This window comes from Melanaphis sacchari, unplaced genomic scaffold, assembly GCF_002803265.2.
Source record: "Melanaphis sacchari strain LSU unplaced genomic scaffold, SCAv2.0 Contig77_pilon_pilon, whole genome shotgun sequence".
In the NCBI taxonomy this organism is placed as follows: domain Eukaryota; kingdom Metazoa; phylum Arthropoda; class Insecta; order Hemiptera; family Aphididae; genus Melanaphis; species Melanaphis sacchari.
In genome coordinates, this window is record NW_020271547.1 from 653,750 (window position 1) to 665,927 (window position 12,178).

Here is a 12,178-nt window from a genome sequence, read left to right on the forward strand (position 1 = left end):
TTCATTTTAAAATTCAAAATAATAATCATTAACAAGAAAAATTGAACTTAACTGGTTGAATAGTTCAAAATAACTAATTCAATTGTGTTTTGTTATAATATAAATTTACTGATTATCATATATTTTATACTTTACAATTAATATAGTATTATTTCATTTCCGTAGTCATTAGCTCTAATAATTGATTTATTAATTACAATCATTCGAAATGCGGGTATTATTCAATACCTACTATTCTTAGAAATGTTCTAACGCCCATACGCGCATGCACAAGTCAATCACTCAACGTGTTTCTGTTCGGCGCCTGCGAAGCTTCCATGCCCAGGAAGAGAAAGGGCCCCTAGGGCAGGCGGCCGGTGTTCTGGTGGTCGGATAAGATCGCCAATTTGCGTCGCTTGTCCCTGGCCCTCCTAGGCGATACCAAGCCTGTATCAGACGCGCCGGCCAGCTCGGAGCCCAAGAAGCTAGGTTTTCCTACATCGCCGCCAAGAGGGAACTTCGCATAGCCATCCGGGAGGCGAAAAACAAGTGCTAGGCTGACTTGTGCGCTCAGGTCGACACCGACCCCTGGGGCAGACCCTATAAGCTCGTGATGAAGAAGCTCGGTGGTCAGAACCCAGCCGCGAGTTCCAAGGGCAGAGAGTCTGTCATCGTCGACGCTCTGTTCCCGGCGTCTCCCGTCACGGATTGGAACTTGGCTCCATCCTCAGCAGTGCACAACATCTTCCAGGCGTTCGACTCGGTCCTGAACACACTCGAGTTCACCAGGGTCATTCCAGAATTCAGGCCGGAAGTACTCAGTAGAGCAGTCAGGAGGCTGACACCGGGTAAGGCAGCCGGTCCTTCGGAGATCCCCAACGAGATCCTCCGGGCCGTCGCGCTCGCCCAGACCTGCGCAGTCCTCCGCATCTTCAACGATTGCCTCGAAGCGCTGATGTTTCTACCACGTTGGAAGAGGGCACGGCTAGTGTTACTCCGTAAGGGCCCGGGCAAACCTTCGGACGCCCCGTCGAGCTACAGGCCAATTTGTATGTGTGACGCCCCTGAAAAGCTGCTCGAGAGGCTCCTTCTTCAGAGGCTAGAAGACCACCTGGACGCTCATGGGGGATGGATAAGAGCCCCGAACCAGTTCGGCTTCAGGAGGGGAGTCAGCACGGAGTCAGCAATCGGCACGGTGCTTTGCATCGCCGCTCAGGCGGTTACCACCCCGAGAAGGAAGAGCCTCTGCGTTTTGGTGACGCTGGACGTCAGGAACGCTTTCAACTCTCTGGGGTGGACGGTCATCGACGCAGCTCTGAGGGGAATTAACACTCCAGAGTACTTAGTAGAGATACTCCGGTCCTGGCTGGCTGACGGAACACTACTAACTGGCGAGGAAATGGTAGAGAGGCCGGTGACTTGCGGAGTTCCACAGGGTTCCGTCCTTAGCCCCGCCTTGTGGAATCTCACTTACGATTCCCTCCTAAAGATGGAAACGCCGCCCGGGATGCAACTCGTCGGCTTCGCGGATGACCTCGCGGTTGTGGGTATGGCCGTGACCGGACAGCAGCTCGAAGAGGCAATTAATCCCACATTGACGGCTATAGACGACTGAATGCGGAGCAGGGGTCTAGAGCTGGCTCATCAGAAGAGCGAGGCGGTGGTACTTTTCCGGAGGCGGGCGTTTGTCCCCCCCACGTTTGACGGTCGGCGGTCGCCTCATTCCATTGCGAAATGAGATCAGGTACCTCGGTGTTATTCTGGACAAACTTCTGACCTTTGCTGCACACGCGAACACCGTCGTCACCGCGAAGGCTCGACTGCTGCGATATCCAGGCTCATGCCCAACATAGGTGAATCAGCTCATCTTTCCGTGTGTTGCGGGGTCGACCAGTTCTTCCAGGTTGCCCCGGAGACACTCAGCCCCTTTATGTAACCGCGGGGTTGTCTCTTCCGGGCAGTAGTCCTGGATGGCTCCGGGGGTCCCACCCGGGGCGCCGCCTCACCTCGGGCGCCATAATGAGTGACCGCCGCGGCCAGAGCCCGACGGATTATCGCCTGAGTCAAACCCCTTCTACTAAGGCGGTACTCCCACAACCACCACGAGTCCTTCCTCAAGTGTGCCTTCCCCGGTGCGGGCGAGCGCGAGTCCTCGGTGAGTCCACGCGGTCGTGCGCCTCGGGTCCAGCACTCTCGGAGCGTCGAGGCGCTATTAGCAAGCCGACTCGACGGGGCTTACTCCGAGTCCCGTGGTACAAGGTTTGAACCCGGCGTTCAGGCCCTCGCAACTGCCTTGTCTGCAAGCAAGTCGGTCGGGGCACCGCTGTGTGTACCGCGACGACTCCTTTATAGCGCGTACGGTTTTGATCTTTATCGACAGATTGCCGTTTCTGCCGGTGCCTCTCTCGTATCAACAAGCCCCGAGCCGGCTGAATACGTGCACGTGCTTCGCCCGACGGGTGGTCTGGCCCCTCTAGTTCGAGCTCTAGGTGGATCAGCTCAGTGGAAGAGGAGGCTGCTCGCGTTTGTTCTTGAAAGCCAGTTGCTGTACGCTGCTCCCGTCTGGATCCCTGCCGTTGTAGAAGTCGCCAGAATTTGGGCGATCTTGATCCGTCCGCAGAGGACCGCCGCTTTGAGGGTAATCCGGTCATACCGTACCGTGTCGGACGAGGCCGCCCTGATTATGGCCTGCATGCCGCCCGTTGACCTGCTGGGACTGGAGAGGCAGAGCATCGGATCCCGACTGCGTGCTGCGATGGAACCCGGCGAACAACGGCCTCCCAAGGCAGTCGTGAAACACGAGGCAAGAAAAAACACGTTCGTCGTCTGGCAGGCGAGATGGCGTGCTACCCTGAAGGCGGCCTGGACGCGCCGCGTCATCCCTGACCTATCAAGATGGCTGGAAAGGACCGTCCCGTGGGTGCCTCTGACGTTTCACATGACACAGGCACTCACGGGCCACGGCTGCTTCGGATGGTACCTCCATCGCATGAACAGGGCCGTCAGCCCGCGCTGCTGGCAGTGCTCGGGCGAATCAGACACCGGCGAATACACCTTGTTCGATTGCCCCCACTGGGACGGCTTTCGCGAACCCTTGAGCGCCAGGATTGGCCATCGACCGAGCATCGACGACGTCCCGGACATTATTCTGCCGGTGGACGCTCACGGGTGGGACGCCATCCTGAGTGAAGCCGAAGAGCAGTTTAGGTTATTTTACGGCATGGTGGAGAATATCCTTTCAGCTAAGGAAGAAGAAGAAAGATGCAACAGGCTGTGAACGGACGGAATTCACTATAGCTAGGCAATCAGGGAGAACGGAGCTACTATTTATTAATAGTATTATATTCGGGGCCATGAAAAGTGGCGTGTGACCGACGCGATCCAAGCGGTTAAATCGTCTAATGGGTTCTTAAACGGCTAAAACCAATCGTCGCGCTTTTTTAAAAATACTCGTTTTATAATAGCGCAAAAAGAACGCCGCAAATTGAGAACCGCCGATTGCTGGCCGTGTGTGGGTTGGGGTACAGTCAAGGTCACACGGCCGCCTTTGTTACCGTTACCGCTACGGCTACGGCCAAGGATCGTATCTTCACAAAACCCGCACACGTACGGAACGAAAAAGACACGTTCTACGCGATAGATTGGGAAACGTGTCGGAAGAACATCTTAAAAGGCCGAAAAATGGGCGTAAACGGTAAAACGGTAATAAAGGTGATAACACTGACAACAGTCATGAAGACTGTCTTCATGATAACAGTAATAATAATGACCGATAACGATAACGGACAGTCGGCAGGAGATAACGGCGATCTTTATTATCATAGATAATAGACTTTAACGCGGGAAAATATAAAATTTATTATTGTGAAAATTGAATGATAAATAATATACAGTATCAGAGTATCAGACCATTTTAAATGGCAAATGATATAATCTCAATATTGAGTTTTGTATGTTCTATATTTTAATTACTAAAATTAAAATAATTATTAGTTATAAGTCGTTTTGTTATTAGTTTCTAGTTTCTAGTTACTACTTTACAATTTAAAAAAAATATTTTTCTTAACCTGTGTCTTAAATTTTTATTATTTTTGGGTAGGTAATCGAAAATTTAGATGTTAATGTATTTTCTTATTCGGTTATTGTTTATTGCCATAACTATTTTTTGTTTCATAGCATATTAGAGTATATTTTTATCACAAATTAAATGATCATGCAATTAAGTAGACCAATTCTTAATTCAAGTCAGTATATTATGATCTATTATAATATGGTTATAATATCATAGTCCATATCTAGGTGTTTGAATTTTAAATTTCACTTTACATTTGAAAAATGGTAAGTTATTTCTATTTAATTTATGCATTGTATTATTTGTATTATAATAATTTTACTTACAGATATTAATAACTGATTTACAAAGGTACTCATTGAAATGGTACATAATTTTATATATATCATTTATATTGCCTTAAAGTCGTATTTTAATCTTGCTTAATTCAATAACTACACTAATCAGTAATTATGGTAGGTATTGTATTTTTAACATTTGTTTTGTAGCAAAATGTACTCTACTTGTAAATTAAGATTGCATAGTTTATTTAAATATATTTTTATATGGCTTATTTAGCGTCGAAGTTTAGCTCCAAGCCAAGTCAACAAACGACCTTTAAATGATTCAAATCAATCTAAAAGAGCTTGCATAAAATATAATGACCAATTACAAAAAATTGAACAAAATTTAAAAATAGATGATAAATCTACTGTAACACTTTCCATATATGTTAGTATACTATTACAATTATAAAAGTAAAAAATAAATAAATAATATTTACATTTTTATTTTTATTTAAGGAACAAAATATAAGAAATATACTTTCAAAGCCGTTTAAAGTACCAATAGCTAATTGGAGTGGAAGCAGTTTTAGTAGAGCTTTAGGTGTTCGTCGTGATGGCTTACGTCGCCCTTTACATGACCCTACTGCTCCAGATGCTCTTATTTTATATATTCCTCCTCAAATTAGTGCTCATGATATTTTAAAAATGGATAAGTATGATATACTTAAACTTTAGTTAATTATTAAAATAAGTTGTCTTTATATTTTCAGAAATAAAATATTAGTTCATGTTGTTGTTGATCCAACATTATCAAAAATACTTAGACCTCATCAAAGAGAAGTTAGTATGTTGTTAAATATTAATTAAAAATATTTCTAAAAAAGTTTTTGAGCATTTTCTGCTCTTAAAGTAGAAACATTGGATCAATCACATGTTTTTCTTAAACTAAACTTTTGATTTCAAACTAAGGTATTATATTTTTTTAAAGAGTGTGATAAAAAAAAAAATTTAAACCTTTAAAGAAAGACTTGTGCATGTCAAAATATTTTTATATTTGCTAGAGACATAATCTATTATCATTTATTATTAATTAAAATAAAATTGTGAAATAATTTTTTTCAACTTTAATTATTTTGAATGTAATAACTGATTAATCTTCCAATATAGTTACATCCCCATTCTAAATTTATTTTATTGCACATATTACTGTCATATTTTGAGATATTTATCATATTTTAGCTGAATGTAATCCAACATCATCAATATTTAAGCTAGATCTAACCTAAGCTAGAGCTCCCTAGCAAATATAAAAATATTTTGACATGCACAAGTCTTTCTTTTAAGGATCAACTTTTTTTTCATCACACTCTTTAAAAAAATATAATATCTTAGTTTGAAAGCAAAAGTTTAGTATTGACAGATTTTTTAAAATAATTTATTTATAATTTAATCACTTTTTAGGGTGTTAAGTTTATGTATGAATGTGTTACTGGAGTACGAATAGAAGGTGCATATGGATGCATTATGGCAGATGAAATGGGGTTGGGGAAAACTTTGCAATGCATAACCCTAATGTGGACTCTTTTGAAACAAGGACCAGATGCTTCACCAACTATTCATAAAGCTATTATAGTTACACCTAGTTCCTTAGTGAAGGTATTAATAAAATTTTACTTTTATGTAATGTATTAATAAATTCTAATTAATGATTTTTTAAAACCATTTTTGCTATCTTGATTATACTTTAAATATTGATAACCTTTCAAATAATATATTTTATTTAAGAACTGGTGTAATGAAATAAAAAAATGGCTTGATGGTCGTATTGGAGCTTTACCTGTAGATGGAGGTGGTAAAGAACAAGTGGACAAAGTAATTACTGGGTTTGTTCAAGCTAGAGGACGCAGAATTGTTGATCCAATTTTAGTTATATCATATGAAACTTTTCGAAGTCATGCTAATCTTTTGCAAAATGCAGAAGATATAGGTCTTGTATTATGTGATGAAGTAAATATAATCTTTTTTTAACTTTGTTTTACATAAATATTTAAAATTTAATAGCATATTGTTTTATTGTATATTTAGGGACATCGATTAAAAAATTGTGAAAATCAAACTTATCGATCATTAATGGCTTTAAAAGCAAAAAGACGAGTTCTATTGTCTGGCACACCTATTCAAAATGATTTACTTGAATATTTTAGTCTCGTTCATTTTGTTAATGAAGGCATCCTAGGGACTGCTCAAGAATTTCGTCGTCAATATGAAACACCTATTGTACGAGGTCAAGATTCCTGTGCTACTGATATAGAGCGCAAAAAAGCAACAGAACGTTTAGAACAATTAATTTTATTAGTAAATAGGTGTCTAATTAGACGTACATCAGCATTGCTATCCAAATATTTACCAGTTAAAACTGAACATGTTGTTTGCATAAAATTAACACCATTACAAACTGATTTATATCTTCATCTTCTTAAGTCTGATATGGTTACAAAATCAATTAAAAGTATACTAATCATTTTCAATAAATTTTACAAATTATATTTATAGTTTAAACTATTTTATAACATTATTTATATATTTACAGGTAATGATGGGAAAGTTACTAGCAATGCATTAGCTGCTATTACATTACTTAAGAAGTTATGTGCTCATCCAGATCTTATAATAGATAAAATAATGAATGGAACTGATGGATTTGAAAATTCGAAACAATTACTACCTCCATCATACATTGCAGCTCTATCCAAGTAAATTTAAATTTATTATTTTGATTTGATATCATAATTTTAAATGTATGTACTATCAATAGAAGAATTGATTGTTAATTTCATATTGTAAAACTTTATTACCTTTAAGTGTATTTATAAGTAATTTAAATCATGTATAATAATTTCCAGAAAAAAACTCATGATTGAATTATCATCTAAATTAATGGTCCTTGACACAATGTTAGCCGTTATAAAAACTACCACCACAGATCGTGTAGTATTAATTTCTAATTATACTCAAACATTAGAATTATTTGAAAGACTAGCTAAATTGAGAAACTATACATTTGTTAGATTAGATGGATCTATGACTGCTAAGAAAAGAGCAAAAGTATGTACTATTATTTTATTTGTATGTTAAAAAAATGTATTATTATAATTTTTTAATAATATACAATTTAATTAATTATAAAAGTAATTCAGACATTTTAAAATTATTTAATTCAGAATAATAATTCAAAATCAATCTATATTAAAAAAAAAAGTAGGTAACCATTTTAAATATTGTTTTATCGCTCATATTTAAGTTTGAAACAAAATATAATTAAAACAAAAAAAAAACTAACATTTGTATTGATATTATATAACTTACATATAACATAGCTAAGAAACTTTTTTGACATTTTTTGTTTATAAATGATTTAATGACTTTTTAGTATCTATTTCTTAAAGCAATTTGTGTTTAATTGCAAGTACTGATAATAAATATATTTTATTTTGCTTAGTTGATTGCTGTCAATTCTTAACCCTCTTTAAAACTAAAAATTATCTTACAATTTCATACAAAGTCTCAAAAATTGATTAATATATTGTGAAAGCAATTTTATATTTAGAAAACTTGTTATCATTTTAGTATTTATTTGTTTTATTAGCATTTCATTAAATAGAAATATAAGTTCTAAAATCTTACCTTGCAAACCGCTCATTTTTAATATGCCACTTCAACTCACTCTCTGACACTAAACCGATAAAATCAGAAGTCCTTCAAGGTAGTAACCTCTCATCTATCTTATACAGTATATTCACATCTAATATACCTAAGTCGACCAACACCCTACTGGCTTAAAATTAATATAAATATTTTAAAAATGTCATTTTATATAAAATATAATTGTATATTTAAAAGTTTTAAGTCTTCTTAAATAAAATTTTTGAATTACAACAAAATATTAAATAACTAAAATTGTTATTTTTTGTTTAAATAGGTATTTAATTTTGCCAAAATTTGCAAATGTTAGTGATTTTGATCAATTTTTTAAATATTTAAACTTGACACTTATCACATTTTTTCTGGTTATTTTGAAAAGCATTAGGAATTATGGTTTACCTTTATCTTACAAACTATATCTACCATAAACTACTCTCAAAAGTTGAAAATTCAATCTTTTACTGATTCAAAATATGATGACAGACAATGAAAAATGATGAAAAACATATAACAGTATAACTAATATAGTATATTTATAACTATTCAAAATTTAAAATGGTTTTTTAAAATATATTCTTTAAACACCAGGTACTAGTAATATTTTTTTCCAGTATATGAGTAATGTGTTAAAAAGATTTATTTTGAAATAACCAATAAATCATATTAAACAGGTTATACCTACATTCATTTATAAAGTATCATGAATTTAGAACAATAAAACAAAAATATCTTACTATAATAATTATTTGTATTTTAAACAGGCCGTAGATGATATTAACAGCCCTACTAGTGGTGTATTTTTATTTATGTTGAGTTCAAAAGCTGGAGGTTGTGGATTAAATTTAATTGGCGCAAATAGGTTGGTAATGTTTGATCCCGATTGGAATCCTGCTAATGACGATCAAGCAATGGCTAGAGTATGGAGAGATGGCCAAAAAAAACCTTGTTTTGTTTATCGATTTTTAGCTGTAAGTTGTTGTAATAAACTATTTATAAAATATATCTAAAATATTCCATTAAATATATTTTTAGACTGGAAGTATTGAAGAAAAAATGATGCAAAGACAAGCACACAAAAAAGCTTTAAGTTCTAGTGTAGTTGACTGTGAAGAAGATGTTGCAAGACATTTTACTGCTTCAGAATTACGTACATTATTTAATCTTCGGCAAGACACTATCAGTGATACACATGACAAGTAAATTGAGATTCACAATTTTAACATGCATTATATTTATAACAATCATTATATATTGAAATATTAGGCTCATGATTAAAACAAAAATTCAGTTAAATGTAGTATGATGGAAAATCTAGGATTTTTTTATTTGTTGGTAGAGATGGAAGATTGGTAAAAAAATGTACCTTCAATTCAGATTTTTGAATTTCAAGATACATTTTTTAATAACTTAATAAATCTATTCGATATTTTAGAAATAATATATTTTTATTTTTTTTTTTCATATTATATAGAATAACATGCACTCGTTGCATTAATAATATTCAAACAAAACTACCTCCAGTAGATAGTGATTGTACCAATGATCTTTCTTGTTGGCATCATTGTGCAGATAAAAGATGGCTTGTAGATCCAGTATTAAAACAATGTTGGCATGCTGGCATCAGTATGGTATTTTATCAAAATTCTACAGTTCATAAAGAGGTAATATATTACCATAATATAATTTCTTACATTTACTTTTAATTATTATGAAATTGTCTATTTTGTAGCTCAGTAAAACATTAAAAATATCACTAAAAATAAAGCAAAAATACATCTATATTAATTTTAAAAAAAATATTTGATTGCTTATTTTGTTTTATTTATTTTATTTAATATATATTTCAGCATATAATAGGTATAATTGTTATACATTTTAATTAAAAAAGTTTTTTAATAATATGACATAATAAAAAATATTTAATCTACTATAGTTACATAAATAAAGAACAATTTTCAAAAAGGGAACATCAACTAATGATAAATGTTTGATACTATAAGTATTTCACTAAGTTCTTCATTAAAAATAAATATTTTTGTAATATATGTCATTAAAAGGGCCCAGATTTTTGCACTAAAAATTATTAAAATATGCTCTAAAAAAAAGCTAAAAATGTCTTTAAAAAATGCATTTTACATTAGAGAGTACTAGAGTAGGTATCTGGTTGTGTAAAAACTGTATATTTGCAGACAAGGTCAAAATCTATAAAAGAAGTTATAAATTCTGACTGATACTTGAAATATTATGTTGACCTATTAAAAGTACAAGTTAATAATTTACAATTAACGTTTCCAATAGTTACTTATAGCCATAAGTCATAACTCATTATAAATAAAATTAGTTTTTAATTAATAAAAAGTTCAACTAAATTTTAACACCGATAATAAATTGATTTTAAAATCAATTAATATAATTAGTAAATAATTTTTAAAACTGAACTTATAAAAGATCGTATTTAAACTTTACCAAAAAGAAAAACTACATACTTATTAGTTATTATGTTAATATTTTTAAAATATCATAGATTTACTATTTATATATTTTTTTTATATTAATGATATATTAATGGATAAAACAAATGAACTATGTTTAAACAATTTAGACATTTAAAATTTAAACTGGTTTATGATTTTGTAAACAACTCAAATGCTATTTTAAATTTTTTAGAAACCAATTGTTGAAGAGGACAATGATGAAGTTGACAAAAAAGAAAAAGAAAATAATATAATTTAAAATATAATATAATAATAAATGTACAACATACTTATATTAAATTAATTTTGTTAATTATTAAATATGTGTTTACATTCTGTTAGAAATTAATGAGAGAATAATAATAATTACCTTGTACCTTTATTCTATTTATAAACATAATTTAAAATTTAATACACTATCTAATTTTGTATATATTTGTTTGTATAAGTAATGCTATTAGTTTATTAGTTAAAATAAATATGTATAATAAATTAATATTCAATTAAGTAGTAAAAATTCATTATTTTTATAGACTGCACCTACCTTTGTCAGCTTAAATATTATCCTCTTATGACTTACACAATAGAAATTAATTTTTGTAAATATTTTCTATTTCACATTTTCATTTTACGTCTTACATATTAAAATAACCATGGTTATAATGTATGCTATATCCCTATATCTTTTTGTTCCAATAGAAATAGTAAGAAAGATTTCACTGTTTTGTTTTTCAGGTTTCTGTAGAATGTAGAAAACTACACTGCTTTAAGACAAATACAGTTTAGCGAGAGAACAGTTGCATTATAGTAGGATGTCGCGTAGATATTCGCAGGTCAGATTTTCGGCAAACCATGGTGTTTGTTTACTCACTGGACAAAGTATAAATAGTATAATACGTACAAACTATTAATGAATGTAGGTATTTTCCCCAAGAAATGCACGCAGCAAAGCAGTAATACCTATTCAATAGATACATGGTCTTTTGGTGTGATACTGTGGTGAATGGTCTTCCAAACAATAAGACAAAATTTATAATTTATGTAACTCGATTCAAGGAACAATTTAAATGTCTGTTGCTTAATCTCTCACGGTTTTCCCAGAAAACAAGACGTACCTAAACAGAATTTTCATTTTATCGAGCACTTGATGGTTGACATTGGTTGTATAAACATTTTCCATTGAGATTCAAGATCGTCATGATATTATATAAACTATAACAGGGGCTTGTTTTCAATTTTATTAAACATTTTAATATTAAAAGAGCCATAGCCTAGATCCTAAGATTCAAAAATCCTTAATACCTCGTTTTTGAAAAATTAAAAACAAACTAACTTTGAATATTGTTAAGATCCACGGGATGCAATTTTCAATATTTCTTGTCAAGTCCTTAGGTAGTAATATGCCTTAGTATTTTGCTTCTTCGGTATCAGAAGGATATAACACAAGAGAACTTTCAATGACATCTAATTTTATTTTAAAGGATAAGACAATATTAAGAATAATGACTTAATTTTTTTCAATACAACTTTTCAAATTATCTTTTGATGAATTGATTAATGTAGATACGAAAAAAATAATCACGTAATTAATTTATTTATTTAATATTAAATGAATGAGGCCCTGTTAAAAGTACATTACAATCATTATTATTATTAATTATTATTTAATTATAATATTATTACAA

The 12,178-nt window shown here is 33.6% G+C and overlaps 2 protein-coding genes across 2 annotated transcripts; both read left to right on the plus strand.

Moving 5' to 3' along the window:
- The first annotated feature begins 1,713 nt into the window (after nucleotides 1–1,713).
- Nucleotides 1,714–3,687, plus strand: LOC112601412. The gene is made up of 2 exons (XM_025349052.1): nucleotides 1,714–1,723; nucleotides 2,043–3,687. The coding sequence occupies exons 1-2, from the start codon at nucleotides 1,714–1,716 to the stop codon at nucleotides 3,254–3,256; spliced, it is 1,224 nt and encodes a 407-aa protein (XP_025204837.1). The 3' UTR covers nucleotides 3,257–3,687.
- A 523-nt stretch (nucleotides 3,688–4,210) lies between these two features.
- On the plus strand, nucleotides 4,211–10,880 carry LOC112601315 (DNA repair and recombination protein RAD54-like). Its single transcript, XM_025348857.1, has 14 exons — nucleotides 4,211–4,317; nucleotides 4,380–4,506; nucleotides 4,610–4,762; nucleotides 4,834–5,030; nucleotides 5,088–5,157; nucleotides 5,779–5,973; nucleotides 6,103–6,324; nucleotides 6,403–6,826; nucleotides 6,908–7,070; nucleotides 7,221–7,422; nucleotides 8,781–8,987; nucleotides 9,052–9,215; nucleotides 9,491–9,680; nucleotides 10,687–10,880. Exons 2-14 carry the CDS (start codon nucleotides 4,504–4,506, stop codon nucleotides 10,750–10,752), a joined length of 2,256 nt encoding a protein of 751 aa, XP_025204642.1. The 5' UTR covers nucleotides 4,211–4,317; nucleotides 4,380–4,503; the 3' UTR covers nucleotides 10,753–10,880.
- The last annotated feature ends 1,298 nt before the right edge of the window (nucleotides 10,881–12,178 follow it).

Coding starts and splice junctions, on each gene's coding strand:
- LOC112601315 (XM_025348857.1), top strand. Junction 4,763..4,833: donor CTGTAACACTTTCCATATAT/GTTAGTATACTA, acceptor TTTTTATTTAAG/GAACAAAATATAAGAAATAT. Junction 7,423..8,780: donor CTGCTAAGAAAAGAGCAAAA/GTATGTACTATT, acceptor TATTTTAAACAG/GCCGTAGATGATATTAACAG.